Source organism: Nelusetta ayraudi, unplaced genomic scaffold, assembly GCF_046127955.1.
Source record: "Nelusetta ayraudi isolate G7.1 ecotype Tasmania unplaced genomic scaffold, CSIRO-AGI_Nayr_v1 ptg000100l, whole genome shotgun sequence".
NCBI classification, from domain to species: Eukaryota; Metazoa; Chordata; class Actinopteri; order Tetraodontiformes; family Monacanthidae; genus Nelusetta; species Nelusetta ayraudi.
In genome coordinates, this window is record NW_027466150.1 from 583,060 (window position 1) to 602,625 (window position 19,566).

General features: G+C 43.1%; 4 protein-coding genes across 9 annotated transcripts; 3 read left to right on the forward strand and 1 right to left on the reverse strand.

The window, feature by feature from the left end:
- Positions 1-296: 296 nt before the first annotated feature.
- On the forward strand, positions 297-11,776 carry tpd52l1 (tpd52 like 1). Of its 4 annotated transcripts, none has more exons than XM_076048368.1 (8): positions 311-452; positions 2,284-2,382; positions 5,938-6,056; positions 6,227-6,375; positions 7,657-7,758; positions 9,737-9,797; positions 10,166-10,190; positions 10,424-10,629. In XM_076048368.1, the coding sequence occupies exons 1-7, from the start codon at positions 434-436 to the stop codon at positions 10,172-10,174; spliced, it is 558 nt and encodes a 185-aa protein (XP_075904483.1). In that variant the 5' UTR covers positions 311-433; the 3' UTR covers positions 10,175-10,190; positions 10,424-10,629. The 4 variants fall into 4 exon arrangements, with proteins under 4 accessions (XP_075904482.1, XP_075904483.1, XP_075904480.1 ...); XM_076048365.1 differs by lacking the exon at positions 10,166-10,190 and adding an exon at positions 10,683-11,776 and having other exon boundaries at positions 314-452; positions 10,424-10,636; XM_076048366.1 differs by lacking the exons at positions 311-452; positions 2,284-2,382; positions 10,166-10,190 and adding exons at positions 3,188-3,299; positions 4,313-4,333; positions 10,683-11,776 and having other exon boundaries at positions 10,424-10,636.
- hddc2 (HD domain containing 2) lies at positions 11,660-13,849 on the reverse strand. Of its 2 annotated transcripts, none has more exons than XM_076048370.1 (6): positions 13,767-13,849; positions 13,196-13,317; positions 12,919-13,021; positions 12,765-12,833; positions 12,538-12,676; positions 11,660-12,408 (listed from the first exon to the last, which is right to left on the reverse strand). In XM_076048370.1, exons 1-6 carry the CDS (start codon positions 13,830-13,832, stop codon positions 12,269-12,271), a joined length of 639 nt encoding a protein of 212 aa, XP_075904485.1. In that variant the 5' UTR covers positions 13,833-13,849; the 3' UTR covers positions 11,660-12,268. The 2 variants fall into 2 exon arrangements, with proteins under 2 accessions (XP_075904485.1, XP_075904484.1); XM_076048369.1 differs by having other exon boundaries at positions 12,765-12,829; positions 12,915-13,021.
- Positions 13,850-14,126: 277 nt separating this feature from the next.
- Positions 14,127-15,030, forward strand: cenpw (centromere protein W). The gene is made up of 3 exons (XM_076048395.1): positions 14,127-14,266; positions 14,365-14,478; positions 14,780-15,030. Exons 1-3 carry the CDS (start codon positions 14,180-14,182, stop codon positions 14,804-14,806), a joined length of 228 nt encoding a protein of 75 aa, XP_075904510.1. The 5' UTR covers positions 14,127-14,179; the 3' UTR covers positions 14,807-15,030.
- Positions 15,031-15,512: 482 nt separating this feature from the next.
- On the forward strand, positions 15,513-18,049 carry LOC142903003 (E3 ubiquitin-protein ligase rnf146-like). 2 transcript variants are annotated; one of them, XM_076048394.1, is made up of 2 exons: positions 15,513-15,697; positions 16,221-18,049. In XM_076048394.1, the coding sequence occupies exon 2, from the start codon at positions 16,251-16,253 to the stop codon at positions 17,259-17,261; it is 1,011 nt and encodes a 336-aa protein (XP_075904509.1). In that variant the 5' UTR covers positions 15,513-15,697; positions 16,221-16,250; the 3' UTR covers positions 17,262-18,049. The 2 variants fall into 2 exon arrangements, with proteins under 2 accessions (XP_075904509.1, XP_075904508.1); XM_076048393.1 differs by having other exon boundaries at positions 15,516-15,697; positions 16,250-18,049.
- Positions 18,050-19,566: the final 1,517 nt, after the last annotated feature.

Genomic DNA, 19,566 nt, shown 5'->3' on the forward strand with positions numbered 1-19,566 from the left:
AACTCACATGGGCCCTTAAAGAAGTCAAATACGACTCCTGGTGCAAAAGAAGTTGTAGATGATTGATGATGTGGGAAATCAAAAAAAAAAGAGAGAGAGAAAATACTAAATATGAGAGTTGATTCTGGCCAGAGAGAGAGAGAGAGAGAGAGAGAGAGAGAGAGAGAGAGAGAGAGAGAGAGAGAGAGAGAGAGAGAGAGAGAGAGAGTACGCTGCACATCCGGTAAGTAGCCTCAATTACGCAAAGGGGGCAGCGCGCCACGCCATTGGCTGTCGTGGCGCAAATCTCCGCCCGCGAGCGCGTGACCACAGCGGAGGAATCCGAGCCGGCGGGCGGTGCTGGTGGTGCGTGTTGCAGCCGCCGCCGCCTCCCGCCTCGTCCGTCTGCGGGGAGTTTCGCTCGCCTGGAGTTCAGTTGACCTGAGAACCGCAGATGGAGACCAAACCTCAAGGTGAGCTCGCGCTCTTACCGGCGACTTTTCTTCTTCTTCTTCTTCTTTTTAATCCCTCGCTGCCCCTTGCACCTGCTTCCCGTCCCCTCACCTCCCCTCCCCTCGTGACCTCGAGGTGAGACGGCTCTTTTTCCTTTGACGACCGCCGTGCGTCGTTTCTGTTGCGCGCAAAGCTGCTTTCTTGTTGTCACCCCTGCCGTTGCCCCGGCTCTGCTCTTTCACCATGGAGGTTCCTCTCAGGTGACCCGCTGTGCAGCAGGTTACTGCTTCTGTGTTTGCATCATTTGAAGAAATATTATTGTGCCCCATTTGCGCACTGGGTCTTTGTGTCTGCTCAGACCTTGTGGTTGTGTTTGTTATCGGCTTGTTCTTGATGTCCATGACTGTCGTCATTGTTGTGTTTTTGTGTCGAGTGCTGTCTCTGTGTGAGGGTGCGCGTACTGTCGGCTGCACAGATCAGTGGCCCTCGAGGAAGATAATACTGACAATAGTGACGATAGTAAATGTTGTTTATGGGCATCTTTTTTTGGACACTCAAGGTCACCGTACCAAAGAAGAAGATTAAAAATAACCAATTGTCAAAAAAAAAAAAGGATTCATAGTTAAACAGCGTCCACAAACCAAAGCGATGGTCTTGTCTGAAAAGATTAGTTTCAGACAAGATTTATGAGTAATGAACATGATTCAATTCAATGTGGAATCTCAAGACCAATGCTTTGAAAGTGGTTTGGATATTCTGTTTTGAATTTTTTTTTTTTTTTAAGAGCAGCAGTTTGCTGAGGCATTTGTAGAATCTCGAGAGCATCGAGCAGCAGGTTGCAATGCTTGACTCCTGAGCTGTCAACTTGCATGCAGCATCTTTAGTTGCTTTTTAACCAGCAAAGTGATAAAAGAACGCAGACGACTGTATGTTCCACTAACCTTCATTTTTTTTCCTTTTAAAATCTGGCCCAGTTTAAATGTTTGCGTTGCATTGCAACGTGAAGGGTGGCACTTATCTGGTCTGGTCTATCTCTCTCTCTAGTGCCACACTCCGTTTAGATATTATATTATATTATATTATATTAACATGTGCCTCTGGCTGTTGTAAATAGATAAATTCAATTTGATTTGAAAACATTTTTCAAAGAGCGTTTTATTGACATGAAAGCAAGCAAACGCTTTATGTTAATGCACAGCACCGCATCTCTGCTTTAATTCAAACTGATTTCAGCCTTATGACCGGCCCCGGGCCTCTGATTTAACATGACCACATGACCGGTGGGCCAAACAGAAGTCTTGTGACCAAAGATTTTCAGCCTTGGGGCGGGGGGGGGAGTTTAAAAAAAATAAATTAAAAAAAACTCAAAATACAGGAAATTGGAATTAACTCCACTGATTAAAGCTGTGCAAGGAGAAAAGGGCCCACAGTCCGTTGAGGTTCCTGTTGACATGAAAAAAAAAAAAAAAAATGCTGCACTTGTGCTTTTTTTCTGCTTATTCCCATAATTCCTGGCAAATGATGTCATCAGAGTTCAACTGAAACCAGTATACATCCTTGCTCAACACCCTCGGTCGTTCCCAACTTCTGCTCGCTGTTTGATCTTCCCCCTCGACAAACGCTGAGATTGTTGGACGCTGTTCAAACAGAGCTTGAGGTGTTGTGTGCCACCGACCCGGGTTAAGAGTCATGTTTCCTGTTCCTGTGTTGAATGCTGACTCAGATAAGATGCTCACACCAACGCCAGCCCCCCCCCCCCAAAAAAAAAATAAAAAATAAAAAAGAGAGGTGACCTGTCCTGTGACCCATTTTCTTGTCTCCTCCCACCCGGCTGACCTGGCCGTGCCGCAGAGCTGTACTCTAGCGTTCTGAGCGGAGCCGCGGTGGATTGGGGCAGCATGGGTCCGGGAGAGGAGTGGGTTAACTCGGCCGCACACGAGCCGGAGCGGGGTAAGACTCAGGAGAGAAGTAAAAGTGTGAATTCACATTGCTTTGGTTCAGAGTGGGAATTGGGAAGTGTGGCTGCACGCAGACGGAGAGAGAGACTGAGGAAGTTGACGGTCAAACATTGTGTGACATCAGCTGTCTGACAAACAAAAGCTCTTTGAATGAGTAGTGTTGTATGTTTTGTTTTTGTGTTTTCGATAAAAAAAAAAATAATTAAAGGCCCAGTGTGTAATATTTACTGCTCCCTGTTGGCATAAATTGGAATTGAAAAATTGCATTTTTTTTTTTGTTCGAAAAAAGTCACTGAAAATAAGAGGCAGCATCAATGTTTTTATTCAATAATTATTTTGTAAAAAATTTTTAACTGACACAATCTGTTCTAAGAAAGACGAGGGATTCATTTGTTTGTGAGAAAAGAAGGATTACATTTCATGTTGTCTTTAAAATAAAATGAAATAAGCAGGAATTTTAGTAATTCAGCGGGAGTACAGTTTAGCGTTTGATAGTGATAACTTTTATTTTTGTAAGGTCATGGGCATAAAGTTACAATGATGGGTTTTGGGATTTACTACTAAATGTTACACACTGGGCCGTCATATCACTTTCAACAGAAATAGAACCTCCCTTGTTGCCTCTGAAGTTCCAGCCAGTTTTCTGAGTGTTTGTCTCCTGCCATCTGTATGCTGCTGCGTTTCTCAAAACCAGTTATTAGAATTAGCCATGACGCAGCACTGTGACAAACGATGTGTCATTGTTTGCTTGAACCAAGCCAAAGTCATCGAAATATACCCAACTGCTCCTCTGCTCAGATGGCGGTGTGGGTATGTCTCACCCCCCGGCGGGGGAGTCACTGTCTAAGAGCTCATACCGTGAAGACTTCTCTCCAGCGTTCCAAAACGGGACAGATCTTATTGAATGGGGTAAAGATAAACCTTGCCACTAGTGGGCGCTCACCTGTGATTTCTAGAATGTAAGGATCCCCCCCACTGTGAAAGTGTTCACCAGCGTTAGCCACAAAACTTTGTAAAGCAATTCAGACATTTCAAGCTTTTGGGTTTTTTTGGACCTCTTTTCATTTGGCGAAATTCATTTGCATTGCTTTACAAGGTTGCTTGCGTGATAGAATCCCCATTGAACCCCATTTCCTTTAGTAGTGGCACAGAGACTGAAATGTGAACATTCCTGCCATGTAACTCATTTCGGCGTGACGACAACCATTAACTTTCCCATATCAACATTCTTCACATTCCTCAGGACTGTTGACGCCACCGATGGGTAGACAAGATCTCGCTAAATCTATCTTGAAACTCTGTCTTTCCATTAGCTTTGCGCACTTTACAGCTGGCTTAGCTTAGCTTCAATTCCGAAAGAAAGCCAACAACTTCTTTAAAGGAAATGTAGTGGCGTAAGCTAGCTAAGTAGCCTGCCAAAGTTTCCAACATACTAATAGCCGAGTAAGCTAGCTATGTAGCCTGCCAAAGTTTGCAACATACTCATTTTGGCACGCTAAATGTAGCACCAGTATGCTAATTGCCGTGGTGCGGATGTGCACTTGGATCCAGCACCCTGTCAATTGAATCCGCACCGCGTACCTTCCTCTCGTACCAGACAGGGGGAACAGCGGCGACTTCCCCCATTCACTCACACACTTCTGTATCTTCCACAGAAGTGCTCTTTGTTTTCCCTCAGAGCGACGGATACTCTTTCTGCCGTGCGACACAGGAAGAAGTAGCTCCCCCGCTGTCGTGCGCCCTGTGTTGTCGTGATGCGTGTTGCTTGGTTCAGAGCTGGAAGTTTGCTGCATGTAGCCGGGTGCTGTTTCCCCTTACATGAAAGCTGAGATTTCCCACTGCGCTAACTCCACTGTTTGCCTCCTCACCTGTTTTAATGTTGTTGTTGTTGTTGTTGTTTTTGACCACGCTGCCACCCAAAGAGAGGGGATACCTCAGAGCAGGTAACGTGGCCCTTTTGGAGTTCATTCCTCTTCAAAGTCAAACACTCTGCAAATGCTTCCTCGTGTATTTGCACTGTTGCAGGTGGCGTGTACACAGTGCCGTGCCCGGCAGTTTGTGCTTGCCACTGACCTCATTTGCCCTGCACTGTTGTGGACGACAAGGCAAAGCAAATTTAGACAGAACTACACTGCCAGTCGAACCTTTGAACACACCCTATGAATTAAATGTCTTTTCTTTCATTCTCAAGACTATTGCAGTTTGTCACTGAAGGCATCAAAACTACATATGAACACGTATTATATTTCAATTCTTCAAAATAACCACCTTTCATACAAAGCATATTTAGAGCTATTTAACGTGTTTTTCTTTTGCTGCATAATTGCATATATCTTGCTCGTATTGTTGATGTCTTCAGTATCTATCAGCAGTGTAGAAAGTTGGAAAGATGAAAAAAAAAAGAAGAAGAATTGCATGACAAGGTGTGTCCAAACTTTTGACTGTTAGTGTAGTTCAGTCAGGCATTTCTGTTTTTCCGTTGTTCAGGTTTTTCTTCTTCTGCTCTTGCAAAAATCATACGTACGGAGATAATTGAAAACGGCGATGATGCATCAAAATTGCAGGCCAGGTTACAGCATGCGTCACTCTCGTCCCTTTCTGTCAGCGTATGATTTTAGTATTTATTTTTTTGTGCATGCGGCAAAAAAGTCAGCAGTAAGTCAAGCAAAAGTCAAGCAAATATGTTCAGGGTGGGTAACGAGCAACATCTCTCAGAAAGAAAGATAAAATCTGAAAAGCCGCTTAACGGCGCGCAAATTCTTTCGCCGCGTGTCACAGTGCGTTCCCCGCCGTTTCCAAGAAACCTTCGCGCTCTCTTTTTGAAACAGATTCCGAGCAAAAGGAAAAAAAAAAAAATCTTCGGTCCAATGCGTTGACTTCGAGACCACGCTCTGTCTTCAGACGAGGTGATGTTTGTTTGTGACGCTCGCGCGCGCCCATGTGTGTGTTACAGTCTGTGTTGAGTTAAGACATGATAATCCACCACGGCAAATCCAGATTAAAGGGTTACAGGCTGCGGCCACGGATTACATAATCGTTGGACAGAGCCGCCGCAGTCAGACAGTCAGACAGACAGTCAGACAGACAGTCAGACAGACAGACAGACAGACAGACAGACAGACAGACAGACGGGTCGACAAATGAAGGGACAGACGGACTTTCAGATGGAGAAGCTTGCAAGTTTTCAGTGCGACAAAAAAAGCCTGCGGGACAGGAGTGGACCAGCATTGTTAGCATTTTTATATACGTGTGTGTGTGTGTGTGTGTGTGTGTGTGTGTGTGTGTGTGTGTGTGTGTGTGTTTTAAATGTTTACATACATACTGTATTTATACACATATACATATTTCACACTTTTTTGTTTAATAAGTATTCCATATGTGTTCAATCGACAATGTAAATAGTCATGAAAATGAAAGAAAAACCATTAAATCAGAAGTTTGTCCAAACTTTTGACTGCGAGTGTATATCTCCATATGCATACTGTATATACATACACATGTGTATTTCATAAAACTTTGTATTGTCCTATATTTCACTCTCATCCAGGCTTCCTGGACTCTGACCCCCTGCGGGAGGCCGACGAAGACTCGGTGTCGGACATCAACTTGAACAGCGCCATGATGACGGAGGAGGAGAGGGAGGAGATCCAGCAGGAGTTGACCAAAGTATGGCCCTCGGCACGCGCACGGGCCGCCGAGCCGAAGCGCTAACGTTGTCGCTGACGTGTGTGTGTGTGTGTGTGTGTGTGTGTGTGTGTGTGTGTGTGTGTGTGTGTGTGTGTGTGTGTGTGTGTGTGTGTGTGTGTGTGTGTGTGTGTGTGTTGCGTTGCGTCAAGCTGGAGGAGGAGATCAGCACCCTCAGGCAGGTGCTGTCGTCCAAGGAGAAGCAGCACGCCGAGCTCAAGCAGAAGCTGGGCGTCACCCCGCTCAACGAGCTGAGGAACAACTTCAGCCGCGGCTGGCAGGACGTGCAGACGTCCACGGCGTGAGTGCACAGGGCGCCGAGCTCTCCTCCTGTTTTCTGTCAACATCGGTGCCCTTTAGCCGCACTCGGCCGTCTCTGGTTTCTGTTTTTTGGTACGCCGATACCGGAAACCCAATTAAAAAGCGTATTGTCCTCTTGCTCCTGGCGTCACGCCACTTGTTATCTCGGTGAATGTGATTGAAAACACGGCGACCGGTTGCACGGTGCCCAAGGCTGTCACGTCTGCTCACAATTACCCGATGCTGATACCGTTTCATTTTTATTTTTTAATGTGATATCCTTCCTCCCCACCCCCCGATATTGTGTTTGGCACTTCAGTCGATCTCTCCAAAAGCTGGAACAATAGCATGTAAAACTGTTGCATGTCATTACGGTTAAGTGGCCTTTTGCTGCATCTTCTGGAGTAAAACGTTAATTTTAACATTGTATTTATTTTTGGAAACAATTGGGAACAGTTGCATTGCATTACAGTGCAGCCAGTGGCTCATTTCAATACTTTGTCCCTGGGCAAGTTTATGTGAATAAATACACAATTAACAAAATGCATAAAAGTACAAAAGCAGCACTACCAACAGACCAATAACATATACTACAACTCATAACAGACCGGAACTTAAGTGAAGCTGGATTATTAAGATAAACTGTTTGAACTGTGTTTAAACTGATTGTTAAGATAAAAGAGAAGCCAATCATTATTTCCTCATTTCACTGGTTTGTTCAGCATTTTTGTGAATTGCACATTGCCCCCTAGAGTATTTGAAAAATTTGAAAAAACAAAACAAAACCTATCTTATCGCCAGAGCAGGCCACGCGTTCTGCACTAGCGAGTTGTCATCAACTTTTGCCAACACTGACTCCCAACTCAGCGGAACTCACTGTGTGAACCCGCCACCTGCTTTACTGTGGCAAAGGCCTCAGAAGGGGGGAGATGCACAGAGACGGGAAAGAGCACGAGGCCGGTGTCTTCCTCTCCTGTTACGCTCCCAGCTGAAGATCGCCTTTCGCTCGCGGCTGCCGTCCTCATCCATAATGAACCAGGGTGACCGCAGCTGCAGAAATAAGGTGGTGGAGAAACTGGAGAACGCGAATGTGTCCCGGGGTCATTCTGTGCTGTGCAAGTTTGAAAAAAAAGAAAATCGTATGAAATTCTTATATTTTAAAAATCATTTACCCATTTTGTAAGACAAAACTATTTTAAGTATTGAATGTGATTGGAATTCTTTGCAGCGTCGTATTTATTCAAGTTGGACTGATTTATTGATTTGTTTTGGCTTGGTGCAGCTACAAGAAGACCTCAGAGACGCTGTCCACGGCCGGTCAGAAAACCTCAGCAGCCTTCAACACACTGGGCAGCGCCATCAGCAGGAGGTTCGAGGACATGAGGTACAGAGAGATCCTTGGCACCAGTTGAACTGCGTCCACATATTGTATTGAAGTTTTTCTTTCGTATTTATGCATCCTAGCTTTTATCCTTACACTGCCTTAGGTTGTTGAGCAACAACAGTGACATTGTATTTAAAAAATAAAGTGCCGAATAGTGTTGTAAAAATGCTTTAAAATGCCACACGACGCCCGTCGCCTGAAAATCTTCACAACAAGTTGTGCAGCAAACGCGCCCAGAGCGACAACTCTGTCCCCCGCTGTCTCTTTCAATTTCTCCGGCTTTGTCTCCTCCTCGTCTCTCTCGCTCTCTGTCACTTGTTGTTGCTCTTATCAAAGCCAGCGCCAGTGTGTGAGTCTGCATTGTTCTGCGGGGAAAGAAGTGGCGCTGTGTGACTTGCGTATGTGTGTGTGTGTGTGTGTGTGCGTACGCGCGTGTGATGGCGAGACGGAGCGGAAGGCTGTTTTTTCTCGGAGGAGTCGCGGATGGGCAGGAAAAGGGCTTCAGTGCCGTTGGGATCAGACTGGGTTTGAGTGCGAGGCGTCCAAGTCAAATAACAACAGCAATATTAATACAAATAATAAGAAAAATGCATTTGTATGACAGTTTCAGTGGTTTGAAAGAATTAAAAACAAAAATTAAAACTTAAAAAACAACAACAAAAGATTTAAACACAATATGCGCCCATGACAACACACCCACATCTGGGCAGTTATTAACCTTTAAATACTTTCTGAACTATCAGTAATGTGTGGCATATTTTTTTAGACCTCATGACAAAATGAAAAAAATCAATAGTAGTGGTTGGACTACCAATACTTAAAACTCTTGTAATTACAGCCCCCTCTGCAGGGCTGACTGTGTAACAACTCTATTTACCATTCAGCGTTTCAGCCACATCCAGCTTTAGGTTAAATTTCAATACAAGGAGTCTTCAGTGTTTCAGAAAGGCATCAATCTTTGACTTTTTTTCCTCAGCATGGCCAGTCTAGAGTTTCTGTTCCCACGGAGGTATGTCGCTGGGTATCGCAGTTCACTGTGTGGCACTTGTGTTACTTTTTTTTCCATTCTGATATTTTTCGTCTGTGATTTTCCAAGCGTGTGTTGATCAGCTTCAGGCACCGACGCTGATTTCCAACCTCAAAGCCGCACGGACGCACAATCAGATCAGCTTTGCTGAACATGCGTTGCCTTGCGTTTCTGATCTTAAACAATTTGAAAAAGTGTTTACGGCATGTTGTGTTTTACGTTTCATCTTCTGTATGGTTTGAAATGCTGTGCTCTGTATAAACTGCTCACTAGTCTGAATTGCCATTGTGAGAACTGTGAAGTGGTTTTCATTGATAATCCAAAGGTTGACATGGCACGTCAGACCTTCTTTAAAAAAAAAAAAAAATGTTTTCTTCCATCTCCCTCCACGCTCGCCACCTACCCACCCACTCAGGTCCAACTCCATAGGGTAAGAGCCTCGCAGCAGATCAGCTGTTCCCTGTCCTGGCTTAGATGAGACCTTCTAGATGTGGTCTGCTGGTAGTCGATGCAGGACTCGTGTCCATGCATACGCAAACGTCCGGACGCGATGAAATATGTGCGTGTGTGTATTGTGTGTTAACCGCCACCTCCTCTCCCATCACGCTCTCTGTGGACAGCTACTCTATCAAACACTCTGTGAGCATGCCCACCATGAGGTAAACTGGCTGAGTTCGCTCTCGTTGAAACACTCAAGCTTTGTTCAAACCCCCCCCCCAAAAAAATGTTTTTTTTGTTTTATTCTCATTTATTTACCATTAAATGGATTCAGATGTCCCGTGTATTGTCTTTGGTGTTGTACATTCATGTTTGCCACCACCATATTTTCCCCATCGCCACTCTTTTCACATATGGACAATTTATTTTTCTCCTGTGGTGTAAATCATCTACTTCTGTAGTTGCCGCCATGCTGCCGTTATGCAATCCTGACGTATGTATTTTGCTCCGCAGAAACTCTCCGAGCTTCCGGTCTTTTGAGGAGAAAGTGGAGAACACGGTGTCGACGATCAAGGTGATCACTGCTGTTTATTTTTTGTGGACATGACTCAGTTAAATCTGTTAAATTGGGAAAAACTCTATAAAGAAAAGCAAGGTTTTAGTAGTTAAAATATCCATGAAGGACACCTATGCATGATTTTTTTTTAATAGCTTTTTCAAAAATGTACTGAATGTAAGAGGTTGAAGCTGCAGTTCCAGTTGCAGCTGGAAGCGTGTTGGAAAGGCTCAAAGACTGTGGCTGAAGGAGACTAAACACTGGGATCTGTGTGTAATTGCTAGTTTGCTGTTTATGACCTCGTGGATCCAGTTGCAGTTCTGAAAATCATCACATTTCATTTTTTGCTTTCCATGTTTACTTCATTGCTTCTCTGCATTTTTCAGAATGCTTGATGTACCTACTAAACAGGTAAACTATGAGTTAAGAATTACAAACAGGAACTTGACAATAGTGAAAAGCTCAACGCTTTCTAATTAAAGCCGTGACTCTAATTTTGAATAGACTGGATCTTATAGCGCTGCTTTAAGACAATCACGTCGACCACTGACGAGCAGCCGCCTGCTGAAGCAGAAGAAGCTGTAATTTGACTTCAGTCAAGCTTTTGAATTGACTCTCCTCTGATTTGATGGTATTTTTTGCAGACAAAGGTCGGTGCGTCAGAGGGCAGGGGCAACTTCGAGGACGTTCTCTCGTCGGCGGCCAATGCCAGCACTCAGGACACGCCCTCTAACAACATGACCGACAGATCCGAGCAGCCGTGTTAAATATGCATTCACACATTGTTGTTTTTTTTTTCCTTACAAGATATTTCATGTTGTTGACTTGCAGGACTCTTCCTGTGTGTGTGTGTGTGTGTGTGTGTGTGTGTGTGTGTGTGTGTGTGTGTGTGTGTGAAAGGAGACTCAGCAGAATCATGCTTCCAATTCCCGTGTGGAACTAATATGAGCTTCAAATTCTGAAGCAACTAGTGAACTCTAGCGATGTCTGAGGCCCTCTAGTGGCGAGTAATATATATAACACTGGCCTGAACTGGAAACAGCCATTAATTAGGCTGAAGGTTTTCCCCTCTCATGGTTCGTCTCCACTTGTGGAACATTTACATATTTACCTTTCACACTCGAAAAAATTCAAACACTTCCGTGAAATGAACCAAAGCAGATACTTGCTATCTTTTCCATGTTCACAAATAAATGTTCGATCTTTATATTATATTTTTGTATGTTTGACTACATCTAACAAAACCTTTGACGTGTGAAGAAGTGCTGGTTTAAAAAGAAAACATTTGAATTGTTGAAATGAGTTTCAGTTTTGTTTTTTTCCACTAGTTTAGGGGGGGGGAGTCAAGCAAAAAAAAATGACGGGGTCATTCGATGAATTTTGATGCCTCTTTGTGTCTAATAAATTCACCCCAACATCAGTGAAACATTATTCTGCTGAGCACAATCTGTAACAAGACAGGAGATACAAAACATGCTGTTACAGGTTTATAACCTAAGACCAATTTGTTAACGTAAAATCTGACTGCAGTTTCTCTGTTTAAATACCTGCTGCAGTTCTTCAGTTTTCACTATTTTCTTTTTCTAATCAGTTTTTTTTTTTTTTTTCAGTGTTTTTGCCGTGGATAGTTGAAGACAGTTAACCAAAGTCAAAATTAAAATTTCATCCACTGGTGATGAGAACGCATGTGCAATTTCAATTTTGACTGAACTATCCCTTTAAGTGACTCAAATATCAGTACATTTTGTTACTAAAAAATTTCACAATTCAGGGAAAAAAGACGAAGAAAAGTTTGTCCGCCCTACTGCACTGATGAATAACTGTTTCTATTGTCAAACAAAAAAAAAATACATCACTGTTATAAAAACCACAACAGCATCTTTGTGGGAATCAATGTACATTTATAATCAGCTGGACAATGGGAAGAAAACTGTATCCGTTCAAAGTAAAACATACACATAACGTGAGAATTGAAATAAAATGTGTCTGTAATGTGTCATTTAGTTTTGTGATTTTGGTCAGATGTGATGGCACCTTAATGTAACAGTTTTAACAGTTTATTTTATCTACTTATGTGGAACAAGTTGAGTCAAATCTCAATTTAGAGTATAACAGTGATTTACTCTGAGGTCTCGTAGTTATGTAAAAAAAAGAACTGAACCAAACTTTCAGAATACGTCTTCAGTCTGTCAGTGAACCAACCATTCTTTACCTCTTTAGCTTGCTACACTTTCCAGAAAGTGTGTGCCCAAAAACATACGGCTCTGGAAGTCAGCCCTTTGTGATGTCACTGAGGGCATTGATACCTGACAAACCCCCTCGACTGGTTCCGCCTTGTTTTTGTTTTTTTTGTCTTCCTCCTCCTTCCTATGTGTGGAAAGTCCGACAAAGCCTCAGTTTTAGCAGGAAGCTAAAAACCCAGCAGGATCCTGCGACGAGGCTTTGCCTCCCTGCACCATAGTTGATATCCTTTCACTGGGGGAATTGCATCATGGTGCAGCTGAAGGTGATGAGGACGATGCACCGTCTGCCTCCGTGTTGGCTGAGGTCTCTGTTTTTGTCACGTGACTTTCTCTCAGCTCGTTGAGGGAGCCGAGGAGCTGCAGGACGTCTGGGTGGTGAAAACGACCTGGGACGGAACAAACACGTGAAGCAGATGAAGATGACTGAAAACCAGCAGTTGTGATTTAGAGGGAGACCTATCAGTACCATAAGTAAAGTGGGTCCTTTATAGAAAGGAACAACAAATTAAACATACCATTGGTGGAGTCAAAGAACTCCTGCAGTCTTCCTGGCGTCCCCTCCAGTTCCTCGTACTCGTGAGCCTGCAGGATCATCTCCAGAAGGTCAAATTCTTTGACCAGCCGGGCCTCTGGGCTGCTCTGGCTCTCGTATTCCTACAAAAGAGGCGCACGTGCAAATATTTTCAGAAGAGTTCCATCGTCCTCAAATAATCAGCAAAAACCAAGGAGCGATAGAAGGTACCTCCCACAGTCCATAGATCTCCTGCTTGAGTCCATCTGGCAAAAGGCCGGCCAGTTGTCTCATGGCTTCCTGGAAGTAGATCAAGAAACTGTCAGTATGAACCTCGGCCAAGTCATGTGATCACAGGTCGAGTCCCAACATGGTTGTTACTTGCCTCCTCTCGCCTGTGTTTCTCCGCTTTACTGATGTTGTCTGCCGGAGCGATATCTCCCACGATGCACTCTGCCATGTCATGAACCAGTGCCAGCTTTATGCATCTATAGTCAATAAAAGAACAGGAACCAAAATGGTTTAGCACCATGTTGCCACTAATCAAGTTAGAAAAAAAAATTCCTAAATTGTACATTCAATTCTTTTCTGCATTTGTTTGCGCTAAAACAAACAGCCCTGGAATTCTGTATTTATCTATTTTAGCTGTGTGAGGGCAGCACCTGTCCCTGTCCACTGTGGGGTCGGTGATGATCAGAGACATCATAGCCATGCGGTACATGTGGTCCGACACACTCTCAGGGTTCTTCACGTTCCTGTAAACCCAACCTGTCCGTGGGACCCTCTGTGAGTAGAACACAACACAACAAAACAAAACAAAGAAATGTGTTAGGTTTATTTCACTTTTCCAATGTTTTGCACTAATAATTTGAAAATGCAGCATTTTGAACGACCAGCGCAAGTCTTTACATCTCACCCTTGTAAATGACACATATCAAGATGTACAAATGGCATCATTGCATAAGGTCACTATCAAATGTATAAAGGTCCGTGTCTAAGAGCAAATTGTTAATTAATTAACTTATGACATATATAAGCGACCATCTCCTGATGCTACGTTATGATCCACACAACATTAATGACCCCAAACCCTTCTATGAATAAACTCCCTGAAAATTCCTGAAACAAGGGGGATACTTAATCTGTAGAACATTGTTTACTGTGCAATTAAAATCAATAATCAGGTTAACAGTCTCTTCATCAAATTCCACGTTGTGCGATAAGATTTCTTACTTTCAGCTGTCCAATAAGTTTCATAAATTGGAGCATGTTGCTCATTCGAGCAGCAGTAGTCGCCATTGCTGCCTGCTTGACCCGGAAGCAGACGTGCATTGTATTTGGAGTAGTTGTAATTCAAAGTGGCCACTAAGGGGCAGCATAGACAATACAACGAGACTATCAACTTTAAACAAATGTGTATTTCTATATACAAAATTAGCCAACCCTCTATATGTTGTTAAAAAATACGCTATAAGTCGTTGTTTTGCATAAAACTGACTTGAAACCTGAAAAAAAAAAAAAAAAAAAAAAAAAAAAAAAAAAAAGCTCAAGGGAAACCGGAAGCCCCGGAAGCCCCGGAAGCGCGAAATTCGAAAAAACGTAAACAAGCTTCTGGCTTTAGTGAACGGTGGCAGTGACTGGCAAAAATGCTCAACAAGCCTCCCAAACTAAAATCGACAGTCAAGACGAAAATGAAGAGCAACGTCAATGTGCGACCGGCGTCAGAAGCAATGGTTTGTAACGTAGCTGATGAAAATGCCGACGCACTCACCGTCAGCGTACAGTTACCTTCGCCTGCTGCCGATGCTAACTAGCCTCTTATTCCTCTCAGATTGAGCTCCTGACGCTGCTGTTTATGAACAGTCTCGCCGAGGAGGCCAAGGCCAAAGCTTTTGAAGAACGATCTGCAACGATCAGAGGGCATCATCTGAAAGCAGTCGCCAAGGTTTCTTGAAATGTTTACCTCCAACTCGTTGAATGGTTTCGATGTAATTTACTACTACAGTGTATGATATCGCAACAACCACACATAATATGAACTGTACGTGTTAAGATTAGATCGGAATAAGTGTCTTGATTTTAAGTATACCAATTTATTGCAAGTTCACTGGCAGAATTGGTTCTAAACATAATTTAGGTTTACTGTATTTAAAAGATTGAATAAAAGTGAAGTACATATGCGTTTTGATGTAACGGTCCCATGTTACTAATCAACTCACACAGATTTGTATTATTTTTCTTTACAGGAAGTATTGAAAAAGACGAGGGGGTGAGAGGATGACAACAACATAATTAGTTTTACAGTTTTCCAAAGCTTAAAATTGTGATTTTTTTCATCTTAAGAAATATTTTTGCCTCCGCTTGTGGACAGACTTTGGTCAAACTTTTTTTTTTTTTTTTTTTGTCTTTTCTCCTTAAATGTAAATATTTGCCTTTGTTGTCCTGTCTATTGTTTTGGTTTTTATGATGATTTCTATTAAATTAGTATTCTAGTGAACTCAGTGTATTTTTCTTTGCCCCCACTGTTATTCATTTTTCTTAAGGGAATCTCAAGGTTAACTTCTGTGATGTTGAATACCTCTGTCAAAACAATTTTAAGCTTTTGCTTTTTAAATAACAGCAATACAACTCTGATGGAAGTCTTTGGTAGAGAGTCTGAACACTAATAAATGGTTTAAGTTCAGTTAGAACTCATATGACCTTAAAAAATAAATGGATCCTGGCTTTATTGTGTTGAACAAATTGCTATTTTAATAGTCTGCTATCTTACCATACACTTGTGTTATCTCAGGAAATAAAATTCTCTGCAGACCAGAGAAGCAGATGGTCACATGTATTAGATTTAATTCAAAGACGCATTAATGGGTATTGCATAAGCTTTGAGATATTGAAATGCAAGTACAGGTCTTACACCATTAGGAGGCGATACTGCAACTCAAATTCCAACTGCCGCAAACGCTAAAAGAAGAAGAAAACGTTACGTCACGTCCTTACTAGATCTTCAAAACGTATGATAACTGCATTAGCAACATTGTGCATTTAGTCCAGATGCACTGAAGATCAGTTGGATTTTTTTCCCCCCCGGAACAATGTTCGTCTACAACGCAGATACCGTTTTATAAAACGTTTCCGTATCTTCTGAGGACACCTCCAAAGGTATTCTGGTGAGTATACCGACGTTACAATGAGTCTGAAGGAATGTTCATAGCCTGCGAGCAAATCGACTGCTAACGTGCTAATTACATCTGCCGTGACAGCTGTTGTTAGCCTGAGAAAAGCCGAACTGTGGCTTAGTCTAGCTTGGATGAATTTAGCATGTCCAGTATCAAATTAAACAGACAATAAAAATATAAAAACAAGAACAGTTTGTGCGTTTCTTGCAACGTGAAATTCATTGAGGCAGCCAACGCACCTTTGTAAAATATGCTACTGAAGTTGACGTGAGCTAGCTTTATTAAAAAAAAAAAAAAAAAAAAAACCTCTTGAATTAGGTGGTTCGGGGGAACAACGCTCATAACACGGCACCGTAACGACGTTAGAATCATACACTTAGTTCTAAATATATCAGAAAGACATAAGCGGTGCACTGATGTGAAAGCACAGTTTCATTTTACTGATGCAATTGTATAAAAGCAAACTAAGAAGAAAGCATCAATTTGGAGGTACTACAACAGTGTCTTTTGACAGTGTTGACTGTGCCGTGTTCTCCTCTGCAGTATGGCCGACTGTGGTGAAATGGAGTGTTCAGTGAACGCCCCACCTTCCACCAAGGTTGCAGTGGACACCTCGAAACCCACCAGCACCCCAGAGTGTGCCATCTGCCTTCAGCGGTGTGTCCATCCTGTGCGGCTCCCCTGCTGCCATGTCTTCTGCTTCCTGTGCGTCAAAGGCGCCTCCTGGCAAAGCAAGCGCTGTGCCCTCTGCCGACAGGAAATCCCAGAGGACTTCCTGGACCAGCCGGTCCTCCTCTTACCCGACGAACTAAAGGCAGCCGCTTCGGGGGCGAGCGGAAGCGTTGAAGCCGCCGGTGGGGACTTTGCGTGGTACTACGAAGGACGGAACGGCTGGTGGCAGTACGACGAGAGGACCAGCCGTGAGCTGGAGGAGGCCTTCTCCGGTGGCAGGAAAAGCACCGAGATGCTGATTGCAGGATTTCTGTACACGGCCGACCTGGAGAACATGGTGCAGTATCGGCAAAATGAACACGGACGAAGGCGGAAGATAAAGCGGGACGTCGTCGATATTCCTAAGAAAGGAGTTGCAGGGCTGAGGTTGGATCCTGATCCGGTCCTCGCTCCCGCCACAAGAGAGCGCGTCAGCTCAGCTGATGGCTCGGATACTGCGGCGCAGTCGGGGCCTTCTTCCTTCGCCCGTGTGATTCCACCCGTAAGGCCTCCAACGCTGCTCGGCCACCATCTGGTCAGCCCAGCCTCCTCTCCACAGTCGACCCTGGAAGAATCTCTCTCCCAGCTCCTCATCAGCCAGCCCGAGGACGAGGAGCTGGAAGGGGACAGTGTGCCACAGACGGATGAGTTTGTATTTGGTAGCGATGAGAGTGAAGAGGAGAGGGAGTGCGAAGGAGCAGGGGGAGAGCCAACGGGACACAGACAAAATGCACTGAATGAGAACCCGCCGGCCAGAATGCCTCCGAGGGGGGGGCCATCCAGCTCCGCGCACGGTGTCCGCTCACGTAGTCCTGATGGACAGTGCACCGTGTCAGAGGTCTGACCTCTGACCTCACAATCTCAGAAGACACTCTAGAAACTCTGATCACTTCTGCAAGGGAAAAACCAGTGTCCAGATAAGAAAAGGCAACCCGAGCACATTTCCTTGAGTTTAGCTTCTGTTTTTAGTTTGTTTGAGAGTTCTGCTCAGTTCTATTGAGAGAATTAAAACCGGAAATTTGGATATTGAGTTTAACTGTCCTCATTTTCTGTTTTAATTCTGTTAATGGAAAATGAATTTTGTGTGTGTGTGTGTGTGTGTGTGTGTGTGTGTGTGTGTGTGTGTGTGTGTGTGTGTGTGTGTGTGTGTGTGTGTGTGTGTGTGTGTGTGTGTGTGTGTGTGTGTGTGTGTGTTACCCAAACTATTAATGCGTCCATGTGACTGCAAGATGGTTTTGCTAAATGTCCTATTTATTGAGCAGCAACGATGTGAGTCACAAATGTGCAGCTGGATCACATGCCGGTACTGCAAACATCGTGACTACACAAATAGATCATAACATCATTCTCTAGTTATTAATAAATAAATCACATCAGTTTGATAGACCTATGATTAGTTAGAGATAGTGGTTCACTTTATAAATTAACCGTCAAGCATTTACACTCAGCAATAGACCTAAAATACTAGGCTTCTTCTTGGACTGTTTTGTTTAAAAGAAATAGGTGCATTTACTCCTTTACACAAGTTTACCTTTATGAAACTGTTTAAGGCTTTGTGTTCTGCAGGCTATTTTGACACAATTGTAATAAATAGGCTGAAACATTGAACATTGTGTTCCATTTAAGAGTTAATAGAGCCTTTTCTACTTTACTCATATTTTTTTTCTATTTTACTTTTTTTTTTTATTAGGACCTAATGCGCGTGTGTGCGTTCATGTGTGTGCGCGTCTATTTTGGTGATAAATTATTTTAATAATGGTGTGTGTGTGCGAGCGCGTGTGTATTATGTTGTGAGTTGTTCAGCTCTAAAAAGCGACTGGCAAGCTCGTTGGAAAGTATAGGCCTATATATTAAGAGACACATTTCTGTTTCCTGTCATCAGCCTCTCAACAGAATCGCTAACCTAGGCACCACTGACATACACTTGGCTGAGCTTGAGTTGTCCTCGTACTGTTTAGCTTTCTGCTCCAGCTGCTGTTAGTTTATTTTCCAGCTCTGTGTCTCACTATCTGCGTGCGTGCGTGCGTATGTGTTTTAGCTCTACACTTCAGAATCTGTGAAATTAAATTGAATGATAATGTGAAACTGATTAAAAGTGATTCACACCCCTAAGTAATTTTGCTGATTTATCTCTTGCATGGAATTTGTCGAGCCACTCCCCACAGGTTTTCACATAGTAGCAAGGTCAGTGAATGTCCATTGGATGGAGCCATCGTTCTTTTCAGCTGAGACCATTGTGGTCCTGTTTTAGATCTCAAAACTCTCATACTTGGAGTATGAATTAATGTCATGACCATTTTTAGCAGCAAAAAAAACATCTAATATACAGTGTCAGATAGTGTCAAATGGCCAATTTTATAAGTTTTTTTTTTTTTTTTTAAGATGGTGTGCATCAAGTAACGAGTCCATAGCCACACTGTTGGACTATTACAAACTTGAGAAAATACTGACTTTTACATGTCAGACTTTAGCTGTAGTGGCTTCCTTGAGTGGGATTATAATAGATAATGAAGTGATGAAATGTGTGATTTATGTCTAGACAGGTAAGGTATATTTTCTTTACCCTGCTTACACTGTAGCCTTCAATTATGTCATGTTACCAAGATTATGGAAATCACGGCATTTCTGAATGCGTAAACGAAGAAATCAAACATAATTTTCAAATTGTCAGATTTTTAAACAAAAAAGAAATTACCATGAATTCAAAAACAGCACAGTACAAAGAGTGCACCGCCATGCTGTATATGCTATTTAGGTAAGACATGAAGATAACAATTTTTATGACAGTGGTGCCACAAGTGAGATACATGATATTGTGTGACTATACAGTTGCACTTTAGAACCACGCATGTAGCCACAGGTCTGAGACACATTTACTTCCATATATTGGGCTCTTATATATTTCGTGAGGCCTCACCTAAGCATGCAGCGAGACATGTTCAGATTTTCAAGTCATGGAAACAGGGACTGGATTTAGATTCAGATATGGAGTATATGCAGAGAGGTATCTGATGGGGACAGGCTGGCACGCACGGCCTGAGATGTGAAGGACAACAACAGAGGAAAAACACATAAGTGATGTTAAAATGTCGAGTGCCGCTACACCAAGCATGCACTATATGACGTGGTGTTCAATGACAAAAGAGCAG